Below are 23,202 nucleotides of genomic sequence, written 5' to 3'. Positions count from 1 at the left end.
AGTCAAACTCAGCTATGGGCCCCTATTTAAAAAAAAAAAAAATAGGACTTCAAGGAAGATGGCAACCGATGGAAGCAGCATATGCCAGTCCTGCTGACATCCAAAACACCATATCTATATAAAAAAAATAAGTAAAAACCACAGGGGGAAAAAGGCTAAAAAACAATCAGAGAGTAGAACAGCAAAGGAAACTATCAAGAACCTCAATTGAGAGCCAACAGAATGGGAGATTTTTGCCACCTAATCTTCCTATAAAGGACTAATATCTAGAATATACAGAGAACTCAAGAAACTCAGCACCAAAAAAATAAATAAATAAATAAAAAATGGGCACGTGAGCTAAATAGACACTTAATGAAAGAAGCAATTCAAATGGCCAATAAATGCATGAAAAAAATGCACATCATTAGCAATCAGAGAGACGCAAACCAAAACTACCCTGAGATTTCACCTAACTCCAACTAGAATGGCAATCATTCAAAACACAAACAACAACAAATGCTGGTGAGGATGTGGAGAAGTTGAAATTCTAATACATTGTTGGTGGGATTGCAAATTAGTGCAACTACTTTGGAAAACAGTATGGAAGATCCTCAGAAGAATGGGAAAGAACTTATCATATGGTCCAGCAATACCACTTCTACTTATCTACCCGAAAGAATGGAAAACAAACTACCAAACTAATGCATGTGCATCTATGTTCATAGCTGCACAATGCACAATTGCCAACCTATGAAACCAGCCAAGATGTCCATCAACAGATTAACAGATTACAAAACTATGGCATATATACATAATGGAATTTTACTCAGCCATAAAGAAAAACACATTTAGGTCATTTACAGGGAAATGGATTGAACTAGAGAACATTATGCTAAGAGATATTAGTCAGTCACTAAAATAAGAAATTGGATGTTCTCCCTAATATGAGAAAGCTAGGGATAAAATGGGTCATAGGAGGAACTCTAGATAGAGAAGGAGATATTATAGATGAGCAAATAATGTGACCTATCTGAGGGAATGGTAAGGGGGAAGAGGGAAATTCTCTAATGTTCAGACAAATCAAAGTAAATCACTAAGCCAAACATGGGAAGAAGGGAGGGGGAGAGAATGGGGTGAGAATTGGGTAAGGGCTAATTGGGTAAGGTGACCATATATGCCTCCACCATCTTGTACTACATTAAGATGTATGACTACAATGTACCAATAAAAATTAAAAAACCAGAAAATAACAACAACAACAACCAAAAAAAAAAACTAACCATGGTAGCTCATGTTTGTAATCTTAGTACTTGGGAGGCTGAGACAGGAAGACTATATATTAGAAAATAGCTTCAATAACATGGCAAGATGCTCAGTAATCTAGCTGTATGGAGTGCGCACGCACACACACACACACACACACACACACACACACACACACACACATAGACATGTATTTAATGGCTCAATTATATCTAAAGAGGGACTTAACTCCCAAAGGACAACTAGATGTGGTTCATCACACTCCAGCAGGACATACAATATGCAAGTGTAACTCTCACAGCATACACAGGTGTGGCACAGCACACTCAAGGTATCACAGTAAACACACAGGGGCAAAGCCTGCTGACCAGGACCACCTTGACAACCACATGGAATCCCTAGCAACTTGAGCACAAAATTGTCAGTACCTGAGACTGAATACTTCCAGCTTCTGCTGCCAAGAAGCCTTGCCCTCTTGCTTTTCTGACCACCGGAAATGAGACTGAGTGCTGATCCAGCCAGCTCTTTTAGTAGATGTTGGACAAATCCTCACCTTGGTTCTAGTTGAACACCGATTAAGGGCAAGCCTGAAGATCTGGACAAAACTCAAAGTGACCCCAAACCTGAGACCTTTGACATAGTCAACTGGGCCACCTAATGTGTTTTTTAGTTTGTCTCTCTCTCTCTTCTCCTCTTCTCTTCTCTTCTCTTCTCTTCTCTTCTCTTCTCTTCTCTTCTCTTCTCTTCTCTTCTCTTCCCTTCCCTTCCCTTCCCTTCCCTTCCCTTCCCTTCACTCCTCCTCCTCCTCCTCCTCCTCCTCCTCCTCCTCCTTCTTCTTCTTCTTCTTCTTCTTCTTCTTCTTCTTCTTCTTTTCTCCCTCTCTCTCTCTCTCTCTCTCTCTCTCTCTCTCTCTCTCTCTCTCTCTCTGCCCTTCTGCCCTATAATAGTATAAGTTGTATAAAATTTGCATGGAAATGACTGGACTGTGTTTTCATTGTTTTCTATGATCTAAATTTGTTCAGAACACTAGCAAGGCAATGCTTACAAAATTAATTAATTAATTAATAATAAATAAATAAATAATAAGTAAGTAAATGGGGCTGGGATGTAGCCTGGAGGCAGAATGCCCCTGGGTTAAATCCTCAATACCATATATACATACATGAACTTTCAAACTTTCAAGATATCATGTCATAGGGTAAACATTCCCATTCCAAAAGAGAGGAATGGGAAAATAATAAGTAGAGATCAAACCAAAGCATGATAAAAACCCAGCTAGGTGGTCCTTAACCCCATAACTCCAAGTCTGACATCTGGGACTCACAGTGATAAGATGAGTTCCCAAGAGCATGCACAACACTACTTCTGTGACTTTGCTGAGCCCTTAGAATAATAATCTTAGCTTTTTAAAATTCCTGGTCTAGATCTAAAGGGGCAAGATGGTGGCAGCCACAGTTTCATGCACTCCTCGGAAAAGCCCTGGACACGAGATTTTGGTTTAATATCTGATTGAGACAACTTAAGGAGACATTTCCAGCTGTGACTTCCTATCTAGAATACAGGAGAGAAAGTGGATAATGGTGAAATTAGAAGAAAGATGACAACAAGGTGCCTGCCATGCAAGAAAAGTGATTTTTGGAAGAACGTCCCAGAAGAGATTAGAGAAAAGACCACTTCAGTTGCACATGTTGGGGACTCTTAACAACATACCTCGTAAGAAAAATGATCCAGGCATTGTGGAGGAAGCCCAGCAATGCTGGGCGGGAAGCCCAGTCATGTGTCCCTGGGAGCTCAGCACGCCAGGCCTCCACGCTCCTCTATGCTGCACTGGGGGCCATGGTGCACTCAGAACAGCAGATCCTGCTCTAAGCCATGAGGCTGTGGCCTCCACTCTTGGAGATAAAATTCATTGCAGCTGAGTGCTTGATCTCACCTTTTCAAAACACACATACTGTCTTCTCTATTAAGACATATTGGAGAGGGGCCATGATGGCAGCGGCGGCAGCCAGCATTCAGGAGATGCAGACAAATCCTATCCAATCCACCTTGAAATTTTGGAAAAAACATCTCTATGAAAGGAGACTGCTCCTGCTGCACATGCTTAGAAATTCTGGACATCATACCTTTTAAGAAAGGAGCTCAGCAGAGAACCAGGAGGAAGGTGGTGGAGGCAGAGGCGGCAGCAGCCAGTATTTGGGAGAGGCAGAGATCCGATCCAAACTACCTTGAACTTTCAAAGAAATCACCCCAAATGTAGGCTGCTATGGCTGTGCATGCTCAGGAATTCTGGACAACTTGCTGTGTGGGAAAAGTATTTGGGAGAGAACTGAGATGGTGGTAAAAGCGGTGATGGCAGCGGTGGAGGCCAGTATTTGTTAGAGGCAGAGTTCTGATCCAATCCTCCTGGATCTTTTCAAGAAATCTCCCCAAAGGTAGAATGCTACCGCCACACATGCTTGGGAATTTGGGACAACAAACTGTGTGAAAAAGGTGCTCGGAAGAGAACCAAGATGGCAGTGGCAGTGGCAGTGGTGGCCAGTATTTGGGAGAGTCAGAGATCCAATCCAATCCACCTTAAAATTTTAAAGAAATCTCCCCAAAGGTAGACTGCTACTGACGCACATGCTCGGGAATTCTGGAAAACATTCCCTGTGGGAAAGGTGTTCAGGAGAGAACCGAGATGTCCATGTTGGCAGCAACAGCAGTGGTGACCAGTGTTTGGAGGGGCAGACAGATCCAGTCCAATCCACCTTGGACTTTTGAGGAAATCTCCCCAAAAGTGGTTTGCTCCTGCCACACATGCCCAGGAATTCTGGACAACATGCTAAGTGGTAAAAGGGTTTGGGGTGTATCAGAGGAAGCCCTGCATAGCCAGGTTAGGCTGCCATGCTGCGTGTTCTGGGAGACATCAGCCATCATGGCCACCATGCTCCTCTACGCAGCACTGGAGTCTAGGGTGCATGTGGAGCAGCAGAGCCTGCTCTCTGAGCTATGGACCTCTGCCTTCAGAGAGGAGACAAAATTCATTGCCACTAGGTTTTTGGGGTCCCAGCTTTTGCAAAAGATGTACTCATTCTCATATTAAAAAAAAAAAAGGGAGAATGTCTGGTGTGGTGGCGCACCCTTGTAATCCCCACACTTGGGAGGAAGAGACAAGAGGATTGCGTAGGATTCTAAGCAAGCCTTGCTGGCCTAAGAGACCCTGTTTCCAAATAAAAATATAAAAAATAGGTCTCTGGGAGTGTAGCCCAGAGGTAGAAGTGTTTCCAGGAACCCCAGAACCACCCCCCCCAAAAAAAAGGAAGAAAAAAGGGAATATCTGTAGACAACCTGCTCACAGTGACAGAGACCAGAGCCTGCTGCATAGCAAGGCCAGTTCTGGGGCCTCTAAGGCCAGAATAGAGGCCTGCTGGGCAGTGAGGTCAGTGCTGGGGCCAGTGAGGCCAGGATCAGAGCCTGCCATGCGGTGAGGCTGGTGCTGTGTCCAGGGAGGCCAGGATTGGTGCCTGCCATGAGGCAAGGCCAGTACTGGGGGCTCTGAGGCTGAGATTGGAGCCTGCCGAGGGGTGAAGCCGGTGCTGGGGCCAGTGAGGCCAGGATTGGAACCTGCCGAGGGGTTTGGGGAGTGCCCAAGGCCAGGATCTGAGCCTGCTGTGAGGCAAGGCCTGTGCTGGGGCCTCCAAGGCCAGGATAGGAGCCTGCTGAGGGGTGAGGCCGGTACCAGGGCCAGCAAGGCTGGGATCAGAGCCAGCTATGAGGCAAGGCCTGTCCTGAGGCCTCCAAGGCCGGGATCGGAGCCTGCTGAGGTGTGAGGCCGGTGCCAGGGCCAGCAAGGCTGTGATCAGAGCCTGCTGTGAGGTAAGGGTGGTGGCTGGAGCCTCTGAGACCAGTATCATAGCCTGCAGAGGGCTATGGCAAGTGCCCGAGACCGGGATTAGAGCCTGTCATGAGAAAAGGCCTGTGTTGGGGCCTCCAAGGCCAAGATCAGAGCCTCCCGAGGGGTGAGGCTGGTGCTGGGGCCAGAAAGGCAGGAATTGGAGCCTGTGGTGAGGCAAGGCCTGTGCTGGGGCCTCCAAGGCCAGTATCGGAGCCTGCCAAGGGTGTGGCCAGTACTGGGGCCAGCGAGGCTGGGATCAGAGCCTGCTAAGGGGTTTGGCTAGCACTGGGGCCAGCAAGGCCGGGATCAGAGCCTGCCTTGAGGTCTGTGCTGCAGCCTCTGAGGCCAGCATTGGAGCCTGCCAATGGGTGAGGCCGGTGCCGGGGCCAGTAAGGCCGGGATTGGAGCATGCCATGAGGCAGGGGTGGTGCTGGGGCCTCCAAGACCAGTATCAAAGCCTGCTAAGGGGTTTGCTCACTGCCTGAGGCAGGGATTGGAGCCTGCTGTGAGGCAAGGCCTATGTTGGGAACTTCAAGGCCAGGATCAGAGCCTGCCAAGAGGTGAGGCCGGTGCAGGGCCCAGCAAGGCTGGGATCGGAGCCTGATGTGAGGCAAGGGTGGTGCTGAGGCCTCCAAGACCATTTTTGGTGACTGCCTAGGGGTTTGGCCACTGCCCGAGGCAGGGATCGGAGCCTGCCATGAGGTGAGGCTTATGCTAGGACCTCCAAGGCCAGTATTGGAGCCTGCCGAGAGGTGAGGCCGGTGCCAGGGCCAGCAAGGCTGGGATCAGAGCCTGCCATGAGACAAGGCCTGTGTTGGGGCCACCAAGGCCGGTATTGGAGCCTGTCGAGTTGTTTGGCCAGTTCCAGGGCCAGCGAGGCCATGATTTGAGCCTGCCATGAGGCAAGGCCTGTGCTATTGCCTCTGAGGCTAGAATTGGAGCCTGCTGAGGGGTGAGGCAGGTTCCAGGGCCAGAAAGGCCGGGATCGGAGCCTGCCATGAGGCAAGGCCTGTTCTTGGGCCTTTGAGGCCAGTATTGGAGCCTGCCGAGGTGTTTGGCCAGTGCCAGGGCCAGCAAGGCGGGAACAGAGCCTGCCATGAGGCAAGGGTGGTGCTGGGGCCTCCAAGGTTGGTATTGGAGCCTACCAAGGGGTGAGGCCAGTGCTGGGGCCAGCAAGGCCGGGATTGAAGGGAGCCTGCCATGAGGCAAGGCCTGTGCTGGGGCCTCCAAGGCTGGTAATGGAGTCTGTCGAGGGGTTTGGCCAGTGCCAGGGCCAGCGAGGCCAGGATTGGAGCCTGCTGTGAAACAAGGCCTGTCCTGGGGCCTCTGAGGCTGGGATCGGAGCCTGCTGAGGGGTGAGGCCGGTGCCAGGGCTAGCAAGACTGGGATTGGAGCCTGCTGTGAGGCAAGGCCTATGCTGTGGCCTCTGAGACTGGTATTGGAGCCTGCTGAGGTGTTTGTCCAGTGCCAGGGCCAGCAAGGCTGGGATCAGAGCCTGCCATGAGGCAACGGTGGTTCTGGGGCCTCCAAGGCTGGTATTGGAGCCTACCGAGGGGTGAGGCCAGTGCTGGGGCCAGCAAGGCTGGGATCAGAGCCTGCAATGAGATAAGGGTGGTGCTGGGGCCTCCAAAGCCGGTATTGGAGACTGCTGAGGCCAGTATTAGAGCCTGCTGAGGGGACTGGCCAGTGCCGGGGCCAGTGAGGCTGGGATCATAGCCTGCCATGTGGTGAGGCCTTTGCTGGAGCTAGGGAAGCCTGGATAGGAGCCTGCCTTAAGGCACAGCCAGTGCTGGGGCCTTTGAGGCCGGGATCGGAGCCTGGCATGAGACAAGGCTGTTGCAGGAACCAGCAAGGCCTGGATCAGAGTCTGCTGGGTGGCAAGGCCGGTGCTGGGGCCAGGGATGCCAGGATCAGAACCTGCCATGAGGCAAGGCCAGGGCTGGGGCCACCGTGGCTGGGATCAGAATCTGCCAAGTGGCAAGGCCGGTGCCAGGGCCTTCAAGCGTGGGATGGGAGCCTGCAATGTGGCCTCCGCATAGAAATATCACAGAAAATAAAAAAATCAGATGCTTTCTCTAATATGCAAAAACTAGGAAGAAATGAGTAATAGGAGGAAATCTAGTTGAAGAAAGGGCCCTACTGAGAAGCAATTAAGGCAACCTATCAGAGGGAATGGGATGGGGAAAGATGGAATCTCTTTTAAAGCACATGATGTACTTAAATATATCAAGTCAATCACTAAATCAAGCATAGCATCAAGCAAGGGGGAGGGAATGGGATGGGGATTGGTAAAGGCTAATTAAATGATATGTGCTTGTATATCCCACAAGTCTTGTATGCCATTGAGATATTTGACTACAATGCACCAATAAAAATATATTAAATAAAAATATAAAATAAAATTCCTGGTCTAGTAATTCCAACAGTTCTGCCATATAAGACTGGTTCTGATGTTTGTTAGTCTCTTTAAATTGCCTTCTAATATGCTCTGTAAATTTTTGTTGACATGGAACATGAAGTTCTAGGCATAAAGAATTGCAGCAAATTGGCCTTCAGTAATGTGGTGTTTAGGTGTGAAGGTAGAATTCTTATAGCACAGGGGTTCAGTCTCATTCTTTTGTTGAGTCCATATCCCTGGACTGTGAACCAGTACTTCTCAGTTTCTTCCCCTCTTCAGACAGGATGGCTATAGGGGGGTGATGTTATGAATTTATTTTTCCTAAGGTGTTTTGAACAGATTTAGGTTATGGCAAACAACCAAAAAACAGTCTCTGTCATCTCGAGAATGTTTATGGTGTTACCAAAAACATGCAGTTTATATTTTAGGGCGGGTAGGAGAGAGAGAGAGAGAGAGAGAGAGAGAGAGAGAGAGAGAGAGAGAGAGAGAGATATTAGTACAACCTGAAAAGCAAAGCAGGTTGGGCATCTATTACTGTGCCAGAGGCTCTCAGGTCTAGGTCAATTTTGAGCCTGGTCTGGGCCTTAGGCCAGACCGTAATCATTATTCAACCAGAGCCAAAGTGAGAATTTGAGGATTTTCCCATACAACTGGCAGGTCAGCATTCACCTTCATTGTTGGTGACCAGAATGGCAGGTGGGAAGGCTCCGTGGCAGAAGAAGCTGTGAGTTTTCAGTCTCAGTGCTGACAATTCTAGTCTTCAGGTTGCTAGGGACTCCATGTGGTTGTCAAGGTATTACTCCTGCTTAGCAGGCATTGGGCCTTCAAGATTTTTATCAGACCTGGACATTGTACCTTGTGCCTGGTACCCATGTGTTGCTCCTGACACCCTAGGTGTGCTATGCCACACTTGTGTGTGCTGCAAGAGTTATGCTTGCACACTACACATCATCCTGCTGGAGTGTGGTGAGCCATACCCAGTGTGCATTGGGAGTGAAGTCCCTCTCTGGCTTTTCTGGCTTTAATGGACATTTCCTTTTAAATATTTGCTCCATACAAAAGGACAGTTAGGCTTTGATAAAATCCCAGCAGGTTAGGCTCTGGAAAAAAAGATTCTTTGGAGTGTAGGCCTTGTTAAGAAGACTATAGATGGCTCCTTTTCCCCACCTCATGCCTAAAGTATGAAGAGAATTCTCTTTGTTATTCACTTGGGGTCTTGAATATGCAACCCCAAAGTCTTGGGGGCGGGGTTGAAGGTTTTAACTCCCAGATCTATCCACACTGACCTTCCCACATTTACTAATTACAGTTCTGGCTTTCCTATCCTATCACTCTTTCCTGAGGAGGTTTTCATTCCAGAAAGTTAAATTTCCTGTATTGTCTTGTCTTTCCAGTTTGAGAGGCAACAATTTTGACCTCTCTAACATATCTAAAAATATTGCTGATTTTTAAAATTTTGCCTTTTCTTTACTAGGAAATGAATCTAGAGGTGTTCCATCTCTGATCTACACCTTCTCCTCCTAGTCTTATTTTAGTTTTTTATTTTGAAATAGGATCTAAGTTTTGGAGAGTTTCACAAAATTGCTGAGGCTGGCCATGAACCTGCTATCCTCCTGTCTCAGCCTTCCAAGTATTTGGATAATAATAAGCTTGTGCGCCACCACATCTGGCTTAGTTTTGCCTTCTTGTTTATTATCAGAATAGAATGGTAACTTCTAAGATTCTGATGTGTAGGACTCAAACTGCAAGCCTCCCTCCATGATGAAATTCCCAGGACTTCCCCTTACTGGTCTTCAGGATGGTAATCCCGGGCTGTTCCCGGATTCATTCCTGCAGTCTCTGAGCACGGCGTCCATGGGGCAGGGGAAAGGTTCTGTGTCTTTGTTGGCAAGTCCTGGTATAGTGTGGGGCCAGCCAGCTTTCAGGGACCCACTTTCCAGGACTGCCTGGCTGCTGCTGGAGAAAGCAAGGGGTCTTGAATCTTACTGTGTGCTCTTGGTAAGGGCTGGCAAAAAGCCACACTTGTGGCTTGTGCTCTGAGGTCTGTTCTGAGCAGACTCAGATCCTGGAAAACAACCAAAACACAGCCTCAGTCATTTCAAGAATGTTTATTGTACTGGTGACCAAGACAGGTTCTTTATTCATCAAACATTCCACACAATTATAGTATTTCACACCAATTTATGATATTTTAAGGGAGAGGGGGGGAGATAGATGGAAAGACAACCTGGAAAGCAGGAAAGTAGGTTGTGCAGTCCTTTTACTACTGTGCTCAGCTGACTGTTTAGGAGTATCTGGTCCCAGTCAATTGAGTCTGGCCGAGGTCTTCAGGCCTGCCCTTAACCAGTGCTCAACCAGAGCCAAGATGAGGACTCACCCAAGAGCCACCAGCACATCTGGCTGGGTCAGCATCCAGGCTCACTATTGGTGGTTGGAATGGTAAGATGAAAAGGCTCCTTGGCAGACGACCCTGCAATTTTTTGTCTCAGAGGCTGACAATTATAGTCTTTGGGTTGCTAGGGACTCACTGTAGTTGTCAAGGTGCCCCCGGCCAGCAGGCCTTGTGCCTGCATGTTGATACACCTGTGCCTGGAGCCTGTGTGTTGCCCCTGGTATCCTGGGTGTGCTGTGCAACACCTGTGTGTGCTGTGAGAGTTACACATGCACAGTGCACATCATTCTGAAGTGTGCATTGGGAGTTAAGTCACTCTTTGGCTCTAATGGAGCCTTTTAAAAAATGCGTTTCATACAAGGTCCATCCCGGAGGATGTGCTGCTTGGTCAGAGAGGAGAGGGAAGGGACTGGGCCTTTTTGTGGATAGTCCAATGGTATGAGGCAGGGGAGTCAACAGCTCTATGGGGAGCAGGAAGGTCCTGCTTCCTTGCTGGCATTTAAGTGGTATAGGAAGGACAGTCTGTTTCACAGCTTCCCTGCTCCTTTTGCTGGATCCTTGGACAGGCATAGAAGGATTTTCTTGGGGCTTTTTCTTAATCTACACTCAAGGGCAGTTCCCCATTTAGGGCTATATCAGCACTCAGGCTAGAATATATTGAAAGCAAAATAAACAAACAAATAAACAACAGTAGCAAAACCCCCAAACTCCCAAACAAACCAGAAACTTGAATCTCAATTTCAGGTTCTTTCTCAAGGTCTGATTGTTTGATAGAGTCTTCTGATAAGTGTTTTAGCCTAGCATTGTTCAGTGTAATTAGTGAAAGAGATAAGGTGGAACTAATTACTCCATATTTCCCAGAATTAAACTCCAGGATAGTTTTTAAAGGGGGATGGAGCAAACTGCAATTTAATGAGAGGAAAAGTTTAAAGTAGCATGATTAGCAATTTAGTGGGAGCAGAGTATGTGGACTCAAAAGTTCTTCCTCTAAATAACAGTTGCTTTATTAAAAAAGCATCTAATTTGGGACAAAGTTAACAGCCTAATACTTTTTGTCATGTTGGCTTCTTAAAAATTGATTCTATATTTTGTGATAAACTGAAATTGAAATTTATGCTTCATGTATTTTGGTGTGTTGGCCAAAGGTAGTTCTGGTTGCATGAACTTTTAATTTCTTGCTTCTAGATGATTACCTGCCATATTTGCCCACATTTTAAGCAGACTCAGCTAATCAAAATATAAAGAATACATATGCACAGTTCTTTTGATCAGTCAAGACCCTTAGTTTTTCTTTCCTTTTTCTTTGTAGAATAAAAAGAGAAGTGTCTACCTATTCCAATATATGTTGTACTTTTATATGATTCCAACTAATAGTCTTCCCATCCCATGTAAGAGCAGTTAAGACGGGCATAAGACTGGAAGTAAAAGTGGAAAAAGAAAGCAAATGTACCAGGATTATAGGCATCTAGCAGAAATTTGTCACTGAATCAGAGTATTTAAGCACATACAGAACATTTCTCAGGCCTTAACTCTAAGTAAACAGCTTTTCATGAAGGAAATGATGAATTCTTTATTGAACATAAGAAAATCAATTATATCAATTCATATAAGGTTTGTCTTTTCTATATTTGACATTCTTTCCTGGCTTGTTCTCATCTCCTCACAAAATTGCTTAGCAAATTGATATTTAATATGTGCCTGATATATTTATCCTGGTGATATAACCCGCTCTTATTAATGTGTCCGAATCTCAGTACTTAATTTCAAAAGTTCCCAATGGTGATTGCCAGATCCCATTTTAACTTTTTAAAATAAGGCATGAGGATATTAATTCTTTGAAAGTTTCATTTGTAGAAAAAATTAAATGTTTTATATATGAGGGAAAATATGTCTTTCTAGTTTCCCTAAAAAATATATATATGAGCATATTACCTTATGGAAAACTAGATCAAGCAGATATTCTATTACTGCATCAAAAATATTTCAGGAAACTGTATTCTCTCCTGTTCCTATTAAAAGAAAATGGAACTGTAGGACAGCTTTTATAAATTTAAAAGGACATTATTACTTAGGATCCCACTGCAAGTGAGATCCTTCTGTGACGTTTGAGTAATAAGATCTATTTTAACAGTTGATTAATCTCTGAAATCCTAGCAATCAGCTAGACACCTGGGAAAGTTGGGTGGAAGTTCAAGGAGTTCTTAAGAAAATTAGGTCTGAAATCTGTTTGCTGGAGACTTGTGAGCCAAAATTAGAAGGAGCCCATGCAATCTTTCCTGCTTAGTTCCATTTTGCTGCTATAGACAGGACTTTTTGTGGCAAAGATATCCACAGAAAATGAGTCGGGCTCCTTGATTTCTTTCATTTACTTGCAGTTTGTGTTTGAGTTTGTTAAGTAATTTCATTAATTACCCTTAGGAACTTGTAAATCTGGGGTCAAATACTGTATGTGAAGCCTGGGACAATATTCACATACAATTTTCCCCTTTGAAGGTTGTTCTGCCCAAAGCATCACTATTTGTTTCACAAGTTAACTATCTTGTTTGCTATTTGGGGAATGATTTCTTCAAGATTGAATACATTTCCATAAGGTTACTGTGTATCAACAAAGATCCTTTGTAATTTCAGTTCCACCCAACATTAAATGACTACTAAATTAAAATAGTCAGAAAATTGCTGAATATTTCCGGAGTACCTACATGAATATTGATGAAGTTGTGGAATGTCTCTGACAATTTTCTAGATTACTTCACTGTAAGAGAAAATTTTTTAAAAAGTGACTCCTTGTATCTTATGGAGATGTTTGATTTAAACTAATTGTTCTAAACTCAAAATTCTAAAAAACATAATTGACAAAACCTGTGTAATTTAGCTCAACAAAGCCTTGAGTCATTTTAAATCCATTAAAATCTAGACAAAAATGGCATATCTCAGAAATAACAAATGATAGGAATTTACCAAGCCTATTACCATGAAATGAATATACTCATTTGAATATATGTTTTAAAAGAAACTGATTTTATAGGTTTCTTATTTTTAAAATTTTTTATTGAAGCATTGTAGTCATACAACTTTATGGAGTACATAATGGTAGAGGCATACATGAATGCTTCACTCATTTACCCCTGCCCCAATTCTCACCCCACCCCTCCCTCCTCCCTCCTTCTCATGCATGGCTTATAAGTAGATTGACTTAGATATGTTTATGAATGTACATCATGTACATTAGGGAATTTCCCTCTTGCTCCCTCCCATCCTCCTAATGCCAGATCATCATGGATGTTTCAATATTTAATATGGAAGAAATCCATGAATGTAGCTTTTTTTTTTTTTTTTTTTTGGTGCTACTGAGGTTCCTGGAAACCCTTCTAACTCTGGGCTATACTCCCAGACCTATTTTTTATATTTTTACTTGGAAACAGGGTCTCTTAAGCCAGCGAGGCTGGGTTTGAACCTGCAAGATCCTCCTGTCTCCGCCTCCCAAGCTCGGGGATTACAAGTATGCGCCACCATGCCAGCAAATGTAGCTTTGTGTGTGTATGTGTGATGCCGGGGATAGAACCCAGAGGCTTTCTACCTTTGGGCTACAATCCCAGACCTATTTTGTATTTTTTATTTGGAAACAGGGTCTCACTAAGTTGCTGAGAGCCTCACTAAGTAGCTGAGGCTGGTTTCGAACCTGTGTGATTCTCCTGTCTCAGCCTCCCAAGCGCAGGAATTACAGGCATCAAATGTAGCTTTTTTAAAATAAGGGATTGAACCAAGGGACATTCTACCTCCAAGCTACACCCCCAGCCCTTTCTTTCTTTCTTTCTTTTTTTTTTTTTAATTTTGTTTTGAAACAGGGTCTCCCTTTGAAACAATCTCCAGACGACGTTTGGCAAACTTCTATGCCTCAGATGTTACCAAGAAATATATTGATGTCTTCTTTTTATATTTATTTTTTAGAATTTTGTTGGTGTGATATAATTATATATTGTAGTGAGATTCAAGGTGGTACTTTTGTATATACATAACCACAACATCTCTTTCTGTGGTTCTCTATTAAAGCTTACCTCATTACCCTTTCCTTTCCTTTCTTGCTGTAAATGTTAGTAAGGTTGTTAGTGATGCTTTCTTTACTTTACATAATTTTATTTAATCTGCCTCCTTTTTAAAGCCTCATTTAATGTTAGACTCACTCCTTATTGTGAAATCTCTTTCATTTTCTACTTTCTCTTTAGTGTTCACATGGGAGAGAAAACATATGGCCCTTGACTATCTGAGGCTGGCTATTTCACTTAGAATAGTAGTCCCTAGTTCCATCCATTTTCTGCAAATGCATAATTTTGTTCTTCTTTATGGCTGAGTAAAACTTGTCATGTAGATATACCACAGTATCTAGTCACCTGTTGATAGTCACCATTTGGCTATAGTGAATTGTGCTGCTTTCAACATGAATGTGATACTTTCCTTTTAAATAACTCAGCTAAATTTTATTTGGCATGCATATGTCATTTGTGGGGCTAGCACAGAAATCTGCCTCCCTTCCTTTATGTCATCTTTTTAACTTATAGACATTTTACTATAATGATAAATGTTACGGTGGGAGATGGTTGCGGTTTGGGAATGTTATGGTTTAGGGGAAACTGTTCCCAGGGACCCCTGTTAGGGTCCTGTACACAATTTCCCTCAAACCACAACAAAACCCAAAACAACAAGAAAAACAGAAAAAATGCGGGTTCTTGTCCTGAGCTAAGGATAAGTATACATAGCTCAGACACTTGCTGAAGATTTAAAGTTTATTAAAAAGATAGAAATACAGAAGATAGTGTAGGAGTGCTGGAAAGCAGGCTGGAAGAAGCGCTTTCCCCCCCTAGCATGAGAAGTTAACTAAGCCCAGCTGCCCAGGTTGCAGGATTCAAGGACCAGGGTAGGGGACCCACCAGGTCAAAGCCTCTAATCTCCAGCTTGCCGGCCAAGGTCTTTGTACATGGGACCAGATCCCCATATCTCTGAGCCAGATTAGCACTCCCCCTCCGGCCTGGGGAACAAGGCCATGCTAATCTGCTCTCCAGGCAGATTCCTCAGTGCAGAGATAAGCCTGGCCCAGCCAAGGTGGGTGGGAAAGGCAGCCCTAGGGAACGAACACATACCATAAGGGAGATAAGCAGTCTTTAGCAGGCTCTGACGTGTGTGGATGCATATTTTAAAATTATTGGTTGTACTTGTTTGTCCTTGTATCTGATTGGTTGTATTCTAAGGTTGGCGGGCTCGGACTTTTGGCGGGCTCTGACATGTGTGTAACCACTCCCTCCTGGGGCTATAAAGTCAGCCTGTGGAGTGAGTTCTGGGTTGAAGCCTCCACCATTTAGTGTCTTGGTCTCGACCCCTGGCTTGAGCTGCAGCACAATAAACCTCGCTTGCATTTTACATCTCTTGTGAGTCCTTCGTTATTTGGGTTGGTGGGCGATTTTCGGACCCTTCAACAGTTACAGCCCCATGCCAGAATGGCATAGGGGGGGTGGTCCGAGCCAATTCACCACCCCAGGATATAGCACATGGACCAGACTTTTTATACCCATGACCTCCATCTTGTTTAAGGTACCTCTGCCAGCAAGGTGTGGCAAGATGTCTCCTTTCATGAAGGGCAAAGGTCAACCCCCTGCTCCATCCTCCCTAGACTATCATGTAGAGCTGTCTTTAGAAAGAGTAAGCCCTAGCTCTCCTGTCCTATTGACTTGCTAATTACTTTTAGCTAAGTCAATCTAAGTTTCAATAGCTGTTTGCTTCCTGACCAAAGCCAAGCCTTTCTCTCTCCAGGTCTGTCATTTTGACACAATTATTTCTGAAATATATCTATTAATAATCAGAGCTTTTTCAAATCTTCCTAAGCCATTCCCAATACTGGTACAATAAACTTTTTTAGAGCTGATGCAGATTTCTGGAAAATGTTTTTTGCTTCTCATATATTTTAAGAATTTATCTGAGTTGACAAAAAGTTGGAATTATATGATGTACTACTTCTTATTTTAAGGTACTCCCTGTTGTTGTGGTAAAATGTGTTTGGTGTGTGAGGGGAGAAGTAATTCCCCCACCACAACCACAAAAACAGAAAAACTGTGGATTCTTGTCCTAAGCTAAGAATAAATATGCATAGCTTGGACAGTTGCTGAAGATTTAAAGAAGTTTATTAAAAGATAGAAATACAGAGGATAGGTACAGCTCCATACCAGACTGGCATGGAGGGGTGACTCGAATGAATACACCAAAGGGATCACACGCGGACTTGACCTTTTTTTATACTCATGACCTCCATCTTGTTCACATAATCCTGACATAGTAAATGTCCCTGTAAGGTACCTCCCCTTAACCCGGTAAGGTACCTCCCCCAGCCAGGTGTGGCAAGTCCTCTCATTTCCTGAAGGGCAAGGTCAAACCCTGCCCCACCCTCCCTAGATTATCTTGTAGATCTGTCTTTAGAAAGAGGAAGCCCTAGCTCTCCTCTATTGACTTGTTAATTACTTTTAGTTAGGTCAATTTACATTGGAATAGCTGCCTATTTTAGGTAGAAATCAAGTCCTTTCTTTACCCATGGCTGCCGCCATTTTGACACAACTATTTTTGAAATATATCAATTATTTTCTTTTGAAATATATTAATAATCAGAGCTTTCCCAAATCTTCTTAGGCTGTTCCCAATACTGGTACACCTGTCACTAAAAGAAAATAAACAAAAATTTTCTCTTCACTTGTAAAAGTACTAACACTAAATATGGAAACATGAATAAATTAAAATAAAAAGTCAAAGCCGGGCGTGGTGGCCCACGCTTGTAATTCCTGCGCTTGGGAGGCAGAGGCAGGAGGATCGAGGCCAGCCACGCTGGTTTAAGAGACCCTGTTTCAAAAATACAGAAAATAGGTCTGGGAGTGTAGCCCAGAGGTAGAAGGCCTTCCAGGAACCCCAGTACCACCAAAAAATAAAAAAAAAATAAATAAAAAATAAAAAGTCAAAAAAGTGGCAAACTAAAAACTTTAACATTTGAGTATGTTTAAGAGATAATATTTAGATGACTTTAAAAAAGTTATTTAAACAGATACCTTAGCATTTCAGAAACTTGGGAACAGAAGCTTATGGCTCCAATGAACATATATATATATATATATATATATATATATATATATATATGTATATGTATATTGAAGGGTCCAAGAATCACCCACCAACCCAAATATCGAAGGACTCACAAGAGATGTAAAATGCAAGCGAGGTTTATTGTACTGCAGCTGTCCCGGCTAGCCAGGGTTTGAGACCAAGACACTAAATGGTCGAGGTTCGACCACTCCCCCCTCCACGCTCTGAATTTTATAACCCTATGAGGGAGTGGTTACACGCGAGGGACTGGTTACACACACACGTCAGAGCCCGCCAAAAGTTCGAGCCCACCAACCTTAGAATACAACCAATCAGATACAAGGACAAACAAGTACAACCAATAATTTTAAAACATGCATCCACTCACGTCAGAGCCTGCTAAGGACTGCTTATCTCCCTTGTGGTATGTGTTTGTTCCCTAGGGCTGTCTTTCCAACCCACCTTGGCTGGGCCAGGCTTATCTCTGCACTGGAGAATCTTCCCTGAGAGCAGATTAGCCTGGCCTTGTTTGCTGATCTAGCTCAGAGATATGGGGATGGGGTCCCATTTACAAAGACCTTGGCCGGCAAGCTGGAGATTAGAGACTTTGACCTTGTGGGTCCCTTACCCTGGTCCTTGAATCCTGCAACCTGGGCAGCTGGGCTTATGGATCTTCACTCTATTTTCAATCCTACCTTACTTCTATATCTTGACTCTATATTTTAATATCTTATTTCTAATCCTAATATGGAAGAAGACTTCTCTAGTTAACTTCTCATATTGGGGGGAAAACACTTCTTCCAGCCTGCTTTCCAGCTCCCCTACAATATATGTTCCAAAAAAAAAAAAAAAAAAAAAAAAAAATATATATATATATATATATATATATATATGTACTGGGGTTCCTGGAAACCCTTCTACCTCTGGGCTACACTCCCAGACCTACTTTTATACTTTTTAAAATTTGGAAACAGGGTCTCTTAAGCTAGTGCGGCTGGCTTTGAACCTGCACGATCCTCCTGTCTCCGCCTCCCAAGTGTGGGGATTACAAGCATGAGCCACCACACCTGGCTAACACTTTGAAATTTTTTAACAATTAAAAAGCTAGTTAAGCCAGGTATGGTGGCGAAAGCTGGGTGGTAATCCCAGCATTTGGGAGGCTGAGACAGGAGGATCACAGTTTACAGCCAGCCTCAGCTACTTAGGCCCTCTTGCAATTCAGTGAGACCCGATTTCAAAATAAAGAATAAAAAATAGGATTGGGGGTATAGCTAGGAGGTAGAATGTCCCTGGCCTCTATCCCCAGTACCACACACACACATAAATAAATAAAGTAAAATAAACTAGTTAGCCACTTAGAGTAGTTGTTCTTTGCTCATTAAGGGGATGTTAAGTCAGAATGACAGGGTCCCTCAACAATTCTCTATTTATTCTCTACCCTGAAATCAAAGTATTGTACTTTCCAAAATCTACTCTAAAGTGAAAAAGCCAATCTGAAAAATCTACATGGTGTATGATTCTTAACTAACTGACATTATGAAAAGGGGCTTAGAAGACAGTAGAATAAGCAGGGTTTCCAGTGGCTAGCAGAAAGCAAGGGATGAATGGACAGAGACAGGGGGGTTTGAGTATTGAAGCTATTCTGGTGATACTATAATAGTGGAAACATGTCTTACATATTTGTCAGAACCCATATAATGTAAAACAAATGTGAGCCAGAGTATAAACTGTGGACCAGGTGGTAATAATATGCCTGTAGGGGTGCTGGAAAGCAGGCTGGAAGAAGCACCCCCCCCCAGCATGAGAAGTTAACTAGAAAAGTCTTCTCCCATATTAGGATTAAAAATAAGATATTAGAATATAGAGTTAAGATATAGAAGTTAGGTAGGATTGGAAACAGAATGAAGATCCATGAGCCCAGCTGCCCAGGTTGCAGGATTCAAGGACCAGGGCAGGGGACCCACCAGGTCAAAGCCTCTAATCTCCAGCTTGCCGGCCAAGGTCTCTGTCCTCCCCGTGCTGCCCCGCACAGCTGCAAGCAACATGGGTCCCATCCCCATATCTCTGAGCCAGGTCAGCCTTCCCCCTCGGGCCTGGGGAACAAGGCCAGACTAATCTGCTCTCCAGGCAGATTCCTCAGCGCAGAGATAAGCCTGGCCCAGCCAAGGTGGGTGGGAAAGGCAGCCCTGGGGAATGAACACATACCATAAGGGAGATAAGCAGTCTTTAGCAGGCTCTGACGTGTGTGGATGCATGTTTTAAAATTATTGGTTGTACTTATTTGTCCTTGTATATGATTGGTTGTATTCTAAGGTTGGCGGGCTCGGACTTTTGGCGGGCTCTGACGTGTGTGTAACCACTCCCTCCTGGGGCTATAAAGTCAGACCTTGGAGTGAGCTCTGGGTCGAAACCTCGACCATTTAGTGTCTTGGTCTCGACCCCTGGCTTGCCGGGACAGAGCTGCAGCATAATAAACCTCGTTTGCATTTTAAAATTCTTGTGATTCCTTCATTATTTGGGTTGGTGGGCGATTCTTGGACCCTTCAATGCCAACATTAGCTGACCAATTATAACAAACCTACCACGTTGGTGGAGATTAGTTGGGGAGGCCAGTGTGTAAGTGGATGTATGTGTGTATGTATGTGGGAATTTCCTGCTCTCTGCTCAGTTTGCTGTGACTCTAAAACCACTCTGAAAACTAACTTCTATTTTATAAAGTTCACGCTGATCTCACATCTCCTCCTCGGCTCCTGAAAATTCCTTATTGTCCTCCCAAGGTTGCTAAAGTATTGGAATGGACCAAGTCCCTAGCACCACCGCCATCGACCTCTAGCTCTGCCTCCTTTTGTGCCATCCTCATTCACTGGTTTCCGGCCAAGCTAGTCTTTTTAAAATTTGAATAGCACATGTGCAGTTCTTTTCCAGATCCTTAGCCCTACTCCCCTTCCTCTTTCCCGAATCAGTACCTACTCATTCTTCAGATCTGCTTATTGTTGTTTCCTAAGGGAAGACTTTTCTGATGCCCCATATTCTTCCAAAAAGTTAGCTGCTTTGCTGTATCTTGTATATAAAAACCTAAGATCTTTTATTTGATCCCTTGCCACTTTTATATTTAGACCTTCATGAATGTTAAACATTCATGATCATCTATTAAAACATCTCCCTACCAGACTGTAAGTTAATGAAATGATAGCCTGACTACTTTTTCTCACCTGTGAGCCTAGTGCAGTAGGATTGCAGCACTGAGGGGTGGGAAGCATTTTGTAAATATTTGTTGAAAGATGGAATAGATGAAAGAATAAGAACTACCACATGAACTGTTAGAATCACATTTCCTTGCTGTTCTCTCTAGCCATTGCACATTTGGAATCACTGAAATACTATATTATATATTATATTATATTATATATATTACATATATACATAATATATATATTAATCTATCAGAAGAGGATTTTTTGAACATGCATTTTTAAACATCCTATCGCAGCAGATTTTTTTAAACCCTAAGCATCTGTAGTTCATCTGGTTATTTAAATCTGTGAGTTCTCTGATTTCTAGGTAGATTGCTGCTTTGCTGTGTAAGGCTTGGAGAGCTGCGGGTGAGCAGTGTGAAGATAGTTCCCTGTCAATGGTGGTTATCTGATGTTAGAGTGCTTACTTTCTCAAAATCTGAAAAATCCTCTTTTGGTGGGGGGCCACTACAAATGAAATGATCTGTTTACTAATTTCATTGTTTGGCCATGGATCAGCCCTGAATTCCCCTGGAAGGTCCTATGGTCACCAGCACTAACAGCAAACCAGCATAAGGCTGTGTATTTGAGGACACCTTTTGCACTTTGTTTATACGTGGCATCCGCTGCACATTTTCTCTGCTTTCATTAATAAGTAACTAAGATTAATGAATAATTCCCTTACTTTCCAGGTAAACTAAGCAATTTATCTTAATTGCTATCAGCCTTTAGTAACTACCATGGGAATCCTAACCATCCCCCTCAGTATCAATGATGTGAGTTAGCAGTGCATTTACAGGCAGGTAGCTATAGATATTGGGATTCTCTGATACCTACTTTTCTCCATTCTAAATTATATATATATATATATATATATATATATATATATATATATATATATTGTTTGTTTGTTTGTTTTGGTGGTATTGGGGTTCCTGGAAGCCCTTCTACTGCTGGGCTACACTCCCAGATCTTTTTCTATATTTTTTTATTTGGAAACAGGGTCTCCTAGGCCAGTGCGGCTGGCTTCGAACCTGAGCGATCCTCCTGTCTCTGCCTCCCAAGCGCGGGGATTACAAATGTGCACCACCACGCCTGGCCCTAAATATATATATATTCTAAATGAATGTCTTTTCTTCCTACAGTCAGTTCTTTCCCATGGTACTGTGGCAGACTGTGCTGTCGTTGGCAAAGAAGATCCTTTGAAAGGTCATGTCCCCTTAGCACTCTGTGTGTTGAGAAAAGGTGAGATATCTTTGTGCTCCATGATTGTTTGGGCCTGAGTGGTTAATTCAAGCCAATTGTATGTTTACCATCTCATCTTTCTCCCTAGATATAAATGCAACCGAGGAACAAGTTCTGGAAGAAATCATCAACCATGTTAGACAGAGCATTGGTCCTGTGGCTGCTTTTCGAAATGCGGTGTTTGTTAAACAGTTACCCAAAACCAGATCTGGCAAAATTCCACGGTCTACTCTCTCTGCCCTGGTCAATGGCAAACCATATAAAGTAAGTAATGTAGAGTGTTCAATGCTGAGTTCTGCAATGTTTCTCACCCTTTATTTATAGTCAGCAAAACTCTTTGAAGGTGCTTCTCAAGCATGAATTTTATCCCTAGCAAACACATACTGGGGTGGTATTTTAATATTAAGGGAGAAACTGCATGGTGACGCTGTAGAAATGAATGTTTGAAAAAGAAAGGCAGATTAGTTAAAACCATATACTTTGATTACAGGAATCAGTGTGTGAAAATAATTTTTATCATTAGTAATTATGTCAGTTAAATGTAAATATACTTGTGGAAACTCTATCCTGTTGAATGAAAAGTATATTTTTCAGTGTTCATTACAGTCACTAATGGCTGTTAGTGAATGAGAAGTAAAGTATTTGAGACTGGCAATAGATGTTTTAAAAAGTTCTAGTTGATATATGTGCAAATTATTTCTACTTTTTCAGTGAAATTATTTTAGCAAACTTTGAACTCACTCAAGCATGTCTATTCTTTTATGTTGTTTGTACATTGTCCATGAATATGTATATTTTATCAATAAAAGAAATGAAGAATACATGAACAAGTGTCAAAAACAAAAATGAGTAACCTCTTCTTAAAAATATATAGAAAGCCTCCTAAGAGGAACTCTAGAGAAAGTATCTTTTAGGACGAATAGTTTTGCTATTCAAGCCATTTATTATTCTAGAAGATTATAGTTAAATATTAGGTTCAGAGTTCCCTATTTTCTGCATTTTATAAGATAATAGAAAACACAACATTGCACGTAATTATTATAAAGAGTGGAGCCAGGTGCCAGTATTGGAAATGGCCTAGGAAGATTTGAGAAAGCACTAATTATTAATATATTTCAAAAATTGGGTGAGAGGCAAATCTGTGCAAAGACTTGGTTTCTGCCTAAAATAAGGCAACTATTCCAATGTAAATTAACCTAGCTAAAAACAATTAAGCAGTCAATAGGAGAGGAGAACTAGGCCTGTCTCTATCTAAAGACAGATCTTGGTTGAGGAGAACTAGACCTTTATCTAAAGACAGATCTACATGATTGGATAAGCTAGCTAAGATGGTAGGAGGGGTCGACCTTAATGAAAGGAGACACCTCGTCACACCTTATTGGGGGAGGTACCTTACAGGGTAAGGGGCGGTACCTTACAGGGATGTTCACTACGTAAAAGTCACGTAAACAAGATGGAGGTCATGGGTATAAAAGGCTAAGTCCACTTGTAAACCCTTTGGTGTATTCATTTCGAGTTACCCCCCCCATGCCATTTTGGCACGGGGCTGTATTTCTATTTTCTGTATTTCTATCTTTCTAATAAACTTCTTTAAATCTTCAGCAACTGTCCAAGCTATGCATATTTATTCTTAGCTTAGGACAAGAACCCACGGTAATTTTCTGTTTTTGGTTGTTTTAGATTTTCTTATGGGTTGGGG

The 23,202-nt window shown here is 43.2% G+C and overlaps 1 protein-coding gene across 1 annotated transcript in view; it reads left to right on the top strand.

The window, feature by feature from the left end:
- Window positions 1–23,202, top strand: part of ACSS3 (acyl-CoA synthetase short chain family member 3) — a gene marked incomplete at its 3' end in the record, with an annotated part of 180,470 nt that overhangs the window by 156,353 nt on the left and 915 nt on the right. The window contains exons 14-15 of the mRNA XM_080706415.1: window positions 21,404–21,503; window positions 21,592–21,767. Coding sequence (XP_080562541.1) covers window positions 21,404–21,503; window positions 21,592–21,767 — 276 coding nt within the window. The remainder of the gene's footprint in view (window positions 1–21,403; window positions 21,504–21,591; window positions 21,768–23,202) is intronic.

The sequence above is a fragment of the Muscardinus avellanarius genome, assembly GCF_963383645.1.
Source record: "Muscardinus avellanarius genome assembly, chromosome: 11".
NCBI lineage: Eukaryota > Metazoa > Chordata > Mammalia > Rodentia > Gliridae > Muscardinus > Muscardinus avellanarius.
The sequence above is the reverse complement of the archived record's forward strand: the minus strand, read 5'-3'. Positions and strand labels throughout refer to the sequence as shown.